We start from the raw sequence: 6,863 nt of genomic DNA, 5'->3' as shown, positions 1-6,863 counted from the left end.
TATACTATATAATAACTAAATAACTATATAATGACTGCAACTATAAATATACTTCACAGTTACAGTTATATAGTTACATAGTTTTATTTATATAAAATCTATAAATATGTATACACAGTTGTACTATTCCATTCACTTAAACACTTATATACACTTAATTCTACATATTTATTTATAGACTTTTTTTCACTATCCTGTACACTTACACAGTTAAGTACAGTTATATAATTATGCTACTCCTTTCACTTATACAGTTACAGTTATAAACAATCATCATCATAATTAATACAGTGTACACAGATAAATACAGTTCTATACAGTTATAGACAGTTATACATTTATACACAGTTTATTTAAATAGACCGTTCCCTCCAGTCATTCAGAATGATGCTGTTATATACAGTGCAGTTATACGTATGTAAATATAGACTGATAATTATTACTATACTGCAGGTAATAATAATAACTGTAAGTGTCTGAATGTAAACACACCCCCCCACACACACACACACACCCCACCCCTCCGGAGAGTACCAGCAGTACCAGCTGGAGATAGAGAGGGCAGAGCCGCACACACACACACACACACACACACACAGCCTCCCTGCATCGCGCTGCCTCTCTCTCGGCTCTCTCAGATGGCTGCTCTGCACATCCTGGCGCTTCTCCTGCTGTCAGGTAAGGAACTCCTGCTTTTCTGCTGATGAGGTTCTGCGTGGAGCGGTAGAGTAGGTTCCCCAGGCAGGAACACATCTAGTCCCGGAGCCCTCAGCCTTCTGAATGGAAACGCTCCATTAAAGGGAAAGTGTAGTCCAGGACTAGACTTCAGTGGTGGTTCAGCACTGATCAATGAAACACTGTTCAATAATCAATAATCAGGATCTGCTTACAGAGCTGCACTGTTTCCCAGGCAGGGACCCGTGACTGTGTCGTCATTTTTAAACTATCATAACAAACTTTATATCTACAACTACATCATTATAACTGTATAACCACAATTATATAACGAGAACTGTAACTGTAACTACAGAATATATATAAACTATAACTGAAGCTGTATAACTAACTACAGACCTATACTAAATAACTGTCACTTCATATAAACTAATGACATATATATATATATATATATATATATATAACATTAAAATGAAACTATATAACTGAGTGTATAACTATATACATAAATGAAACTGTCTGACTGTTATTGTACTAAAATAACCATAAGTGGATAACTATAACCACCCATAATCACAGGTGAATAATTATAGTTATACATTAATACAGAGCTATAACTCTATAACTACACACGGCCGTCTGCCTGAGAGGATGCTGTATACGGCCTTGTGCACAAATTTGGACACCCCCTCACATTACATGTAGAGTGAATAAATAAGCTTTTACATAACTAGAATTATATAACTACAACTATAGCTGTATATAATTATACATACCCATAACTATATATATATACACAGTTATAACTGTGACTATAACTGTATATAACTATAATTTAACTGTTAACTATATATTTATTTGTTTATGTGGGGTCTCAGTGGTTCGACTGATTGAGAGTTTGAGCACTTGTTTGTTTGTTTGTTTGTTTGTTTGTTTGTGTACAGTGTCAGGCCCGGTGTGCTCCGGTTCGGTCCGGGTGGGCCGCAGCCTGCTGGAGCTGAGCGGGGTGATTAAATGCAGTACTGGTAGACACGCCCTGGCCTACAGTCTGTACGGCTGTTACTGCGGCCTGGGGGGGCAGGGCTGGCCCAGAGACAGTGCAGACTGGTGAGAATACACACACACACACACACTTTACACTACACACACACCACACTACACACACCCAACAACACACACACTTTACAATACACACACACCTTACACTACACACACCCCACACTACACACATACCCAACAATACACACACTTTACAATACACACACACACACTCACACAGATGAGGTGTGTGTTTCAGGTGTTGTCATAAACACGACTGCTGCTATGCAAAGGCTCAGGATTCAGGCTGCCACACTAAATCAGAGAAATACAGATGGAGCTGCGGCACATTCCTACCTGAATGCGGTAAACACACACACACACACACACACACACACACTTCTCTACTCTCAGTATATTAAAGTAAACTTTGCTTTTCTCAACACCAGATGTTCCAACTGTAAAACTTTACCTTCTCACAGTGAAACCTCAAGACTTTACTAAAACTTTACATTATCTTTACATTATAGTAAAACTTTACCTTCTCACAGTAAACCCAGATGATTTACTATCATTTACTATTATCTTTATAATAATTTACTTTCTTATAAAAAGAAACTTTACATTCTTAGAGTAGCAACATTCTATCAGTAAAACTTTACTTTGTTTACAGAACATGGAGATTTTAGTAAAATGATATTTTAGTCTTATACTAAAATGTATATAATAAAATGGAACTTTCATATAGATCAAATTTTACTTTAACAAAACTTTAATAAACTGCTTTACACTGTTTTACTAAAAGTTGACTTTCTTACAGTAAAACCTGAATATCTTACAGTAAATATCTGCTTTATTATGGGATTTACTGAAGACCTTAAACAAACAGCAGTGTGTGTATGTATGTGTGTGTGTATATGTGTGTGTGTGTGTGTATCTGTGTGTGTGTGTATGTGTGTGTAGGGTCTCTGGAGGATCGCTGTGAGAAGATGGTGTGTTTTTGTGACAGAGAAGCAGCGAGGTGTCTGAAGAGAGCGCCGTACAACCTGGAGTACGCAGTGTACCCCGACTTCCTCTGTGGAGCAGAGTACCCAACATGTGGCTATTACTGACACACACACACACACACACACCACACACACACCCTGGAGTTAACAGTGTGAGTATAAACTCACATTATGATCATTATGACTTTATACAGTTCATTTTTACAACAGAATTAAATCTGAATATTAACTTTAATTCAATTATTATGTATTATTATTAATAATAATAATTATTATTATTGAACAATTATGTAGAAATATTCTACTTTTGGATGGTGAACATGATCCGGTAGGTCATTACTGTATTAAAATGATATTAAAATATTACATTTTATCCTCATATTTTACTTTCTAACTGAAAATCACAAGATCTCACAGTGAAACCTGCAGGACTTTACAGTAAAACTTTACTTTGTGTACACTCCACCACACACACACACATACACACACACACACACACACACACACACACACACACACACACACACACTCCACCTGTAAATACAAGTGTCAGTTTGGGTGACAGTGCTAGTTTGAGAAGTAGAGCTTCAATCTGTGCTTTAATAAAAGTCTGTAAAAGAAAACAGTTCAGATTGGTGTGAGTGTGTGTGTGTGTGTGAGTGTGTGTGTGTGTGTGAGTGTGTGTGTGTGTGCATTCGATTGGCTACTGAAAATAAAACACTGGAGAACTGGACTCAAACATTTTCTGACCAACATTAAAGTCTTTGATCTTCAATCTCTGATCATTTCATTTTTATTAGAAACATTTTCATCCGTTTTGCTCCAGCATTAAAGCGCAAAGAGAATCAATACAAAAATAAACATTTATTATAATCAACAAAATTACAAACTATAATACCAATAATAATAAAGTGAGAAATGTGCTGGAACTGACTGAACTGACTGAACTGACTGAACGTGAACGTGAATGATGAGCGATCAGACACTCCGTCCAACTCAGCCCTTAAAGGAGAAGGAGCAGCTGGGCCGAATCCAGAGGATCAGACAGAGCTTCAGCAGAACGACAGACTGGAGACAGGTGGACACTTTACTGTATTAGCATTACTACTGTACAGAGGGGACAGATCCGGGTCCGGAAAGGAAAACTCCAGCCCAGGACTTCATTCTGACCGTCTGGACGTCTCTGTATTATTACTGTAATCCAGCACAGAACCCTTTAGAACAAGCGCCTGGAAATACATGCTGTTCAGAGTCCGTTTCAGGGGACAGGGAGACGTCAGGAGACAGGGAGAGGTCAGTAGAAAAGTACAGGGAACAAGTAGACTTCAGAGGACAGGGAGAGTTCAGTGGGAGAGTTCAGGGGACAGGGAGAGGTCAGTGGGAGAGTTCAGTGGGAGAGTTCAGGGGACAGGGAGACCTCAGAGGACAGGGAGACTTCAGTGGGAGAGTTCAGAGGACAGGGGGAGTTCAGTGGGAGACTTCAGGGGACAGGGAGAGTTCAGTGGGAGAGTTCAGAGGACAGGGGGAGTTCAGTGGGAGACTTCAGGGGACAGGGAGACTTCAGTGGGAGAGTTCAGAGGACAGGGAGAGTTCAGTGGGAGAGTTCAGAGGACAGGGAGAGTTCAGGGGACAGGGGGAGTTCAGTGGGAGAGTTCAGTGGGAGAGTTCAGTGGGAGAGTTCAGAGGACAGGGGGAGTTCAGGGGACAGGGGGAGTTCAGGGGACAGGGGGAGTTCAGTGGGAGAGTTCAGAGGACAGGGAGAGTTCAGGGTACAGGGAGAGTTCAGTGGGAGAGTTCAGGGTACAGGGAGAGTTCAGTGGGAGAGTTCAGGGGACAGGGAGAGTTCAGGGGACAGGGGGAGTTCAGTGGGAGAGTTCAGAGGACAGGGAGAGTTCAGGGGACAGGGGGAGTTCAGTGGGAGAGTTCAGGGGACAGGGAGAGTTCAGGGGACAGGGAGAGTTCAGTGGGAGAGTTCAGGGTACAGGGAGAGTTCAGGGGACAGGGAGAGTTCAGGGGACAGGGAGAGTTCAATGGGAGAGTTCAGGGGACAGGGGGAGTTCAGGGGACAGGGAGAGTTCAGGGGACAGGGGGAGTTCAGTGGGAGAGTTCAGAGGACAGGGAGAGTTCAGGGGACAGGGGGAGTTCAGTGGGAGAGTTCAGAGGACAGGGAGAGTTCAGGGTACAGGGAGAGTTCAGTGGGAGAGTTCAGGGGACAGGGAGAGTTCAGGGGACAGGGAGAGTTCAATGGGAGAGTTCAGGGGACAGGGAGAGTTCAGGGTACAGGGAGAGTTCAATGAGAGAGTTCAGGGGACAGGGAGAGTTCAGGGGACAGGGAGAGTTCAATGGGAGAGTTCAGGGGACAGGGAGAGTTCAGGGGACAGGGAGAGTTCAGTGGGAGAGTTCAGGGGACAGGGAGAGTTCAGTGGGAGAGTTCAGGGGACAGGGAGAGTTCAGGGGACAGGGAGAGTTCAGGGGACAGGGAGAGTTCAATGGGAGAGTTCAGGGGACAGGGAGAGTTCAGGGGACAGGGAGAGTTCAATGGGAGAGTTCAATGGGAGAGTTCAGGGGACAGGGAGAGTTCAGTGGGAGACTTCAGGGGACAGGGAGAGTTCAATGGGAGAGTTCAGGGGACAGGGAGAGTTCAGGGGACAGGGAGAGTTCAATGAGAGAGTTCAGGGTACAGGGAGAGTTCAGGGGACAGGGAGAGTTCAATGGGAGAGTTCAGGGGACAGGGAGAGTTCAATGGGAGAGTTCAGGGGACAGGGAGAGTTCAATGGGAGAGTTCAGGGGACAGGGAGAGTTCAGGGGACAGGGAGAGTTCAGTGGGAGAGTTCAGGGGACAGGGAGAGTTCAGTGGGAGAGTTCAGGGGACAGGGAGAGTTCAATGAGAGAGTTCAGGGGACAGGGAGAGTTCAGGGGACAGGGAGACTTCAGGGGACAGGGAGACTTCAGAGTCCATCAGTCAAGTGTTTTATACTGGAGTTACGAGGTTCAAGTGATAGAAGATTACAGCCCACAAATGAGCACTAATGTAGCTATAAGCACTGGCAGCTTATACCCCACCAATTAGCACTAAATTAGCTAACAAAGCTAACAAGTAATAGAAGCTTACAGATCCACCAAATAGCACTAGCGTCACAAGGCTAGTGTAGCTAACAAGCAATAAAAGCAATAGGTGGTGAGGCATAAGCTTCCTGCCCTTGTTAGCTGGTGGGGTATAAGACTCCATTACTTGTTAGCTGAATTAGCCTTGTAGCTCTAGTGCTAATTGGAGGGGTGTGTGTTTCCATTGCTTGTTAGCTACATTAGCCTAGTAGCCCCAGTGCTAATTGGTGGGGTATAAGCGTCCATTGCTTGTTAGCTGCATTATCCTCATAGCTGTAGTGCTAATTGGTGGGGTGCGTGCTTCCACTGCTTGTTAGTTACATTAGCCTCGTAGCTCCAGTGCTAATTGGTGGGGTGCGTGCTTCCATTGCTTGTTAGCTGCATTAGCCTCGTAGCTCCCGTGCTAATTGGTGGGGTATAAGCGTCCATTGCTTGTTAGCTGCATTAGCCTCGTAGCTCCAGTGCTAATTGGTGGGGTGCGTGCTTCCACTGCTTGTTAGCTGCATTAGCCTCGTAGCTCCAGTGCTAATTGGTGGGGTATAAGCGTCCATTGCTTGTTAGCTGCATTAGCCTCGTAGCTCCAGTGCTAATCTAAAAAAGCAAAGCTACATTTTGGAGGAAGGTCTTTTTCAGCTGAACTATCGCTTTAATGTGAAATGCATCAGGATAAATGATTACCTGCGGCGTCTGAAATGAGCAGGGTGTGTGTGAGGAAGAATAACACACACACACACACACACACACACACACACACACACACACACACACACCTGCACAGGTGAGGGTAAAGCTGTTATTACTGTGGCTTAGCCCCTCCACTGCACCATCAGCTCTCCTCCCTGCCGTCGCCACGGTAATAACAGCTGTACACTCACCTGGCATGAGCGTGTGTGAGCGTGTGTGAGTGTGTGTGTATGAATGCGTGTGTGTTACACATGGTGTGTGTGTGTGTGCATCAGCTGCTGTACCACCATGTCTATGTTAATGATGGGGTTGAAGTAGAGAGCCCAGTAGAACAGACAGTTGCACACGAAC

The 6,863-nt window shown here is 44.0% G+C and overlaps 2 protein-coding genes across 2 annotated transcripts in view; one reads left to right on the top strand and one right to left on the bottom strand.

The window, feature by feature from the left end:
* The first annotated feature begins 596 nt into the window (after positions 1 to 596).
* On the top strand, positions 597 to 3,469 carry LOC140535790 (phospholipase A2-like). Its single transcript, XM_072657295.1, has 4 exons — positions 597 to 678; positions 1,623 to 1,785; positions 1,976 to 2,082; positions 2,680 to 3,469. Exons 1-4 carry the CDS (start codon positions 639 to 641, stop codon positions 2,826 to 2,828), a joined length of 459 nt encoding a protein of 152 aa, XP_072513396.1. The 5' UTR covers positions 597 to 638; the 3' UTR covers positions 2,829 to 3,469.
* A 2,252-nt stretch (positions 3,470 to 5,721) lies between these two features.
* LOC140535789 (bifunctional apoptosis regulator-like) overlaps positions 5,722 to 6,863 on the bottom strand; it is a 12,426-nt gene continuing 11,284 nt past the window's right edge. The window contains exon 8 of the mRNA XM_072657294.1: positions 5,722 to 6,863. This exon is cut by the window's right edge and continues 87 nt beyond it. Within this exon, the coding sequence (XP_072513395.1) occupies positions 6,758 to 6,863 (106 nt within the window). The 3' untranslated portion in view covers positions 5,722 to 6,757.

This window comes from Salminus brasiliensis, chromosome 15 (genome assembly GCF_030463535.1).
Source record: "Salminus brasiliensis chromosome 15, fSalBra1.hap2, whole genome shotgun sequence".
Taxonomy (NCBI): Eukaryota; Metazoa; Chordata; class Actinopteri; order Characiformes; family Bryconidae; genus Salminus; species Salminus brasiliensis.
Note: the sequence above shows the minus strand (reverse complement) of the source record. Positions and strands in the feature narration are given on the sequence as shown.

What these genes read in the sequence shown, in the direction of transcription:
- LOC140535790 (XM_072657295.1), top strand. Translation starts at nt 639, where the DNA reads ATGGCTGCTCTGCACATCCTGGCGCTTCTCCTGCTGTCAG. An exon ending in CCCAGAGACAGTGCAGACTG is followed by an intron (nt 1,786 to 1,975) that starts GTGAGAATACAC and finishes TGTGTGTTTCAG; the next exon opens with GTGTTGTCATAAACACGACT. An exon ending in CACATTCCTACCTGAATGCG is followed by an intron (nt 2,083 to 2,679) that starts GTAAACACACAC and finishes ATGTGTGTGTAG; the next exon opens with GGTCTCTGGAGGATCGCTGT.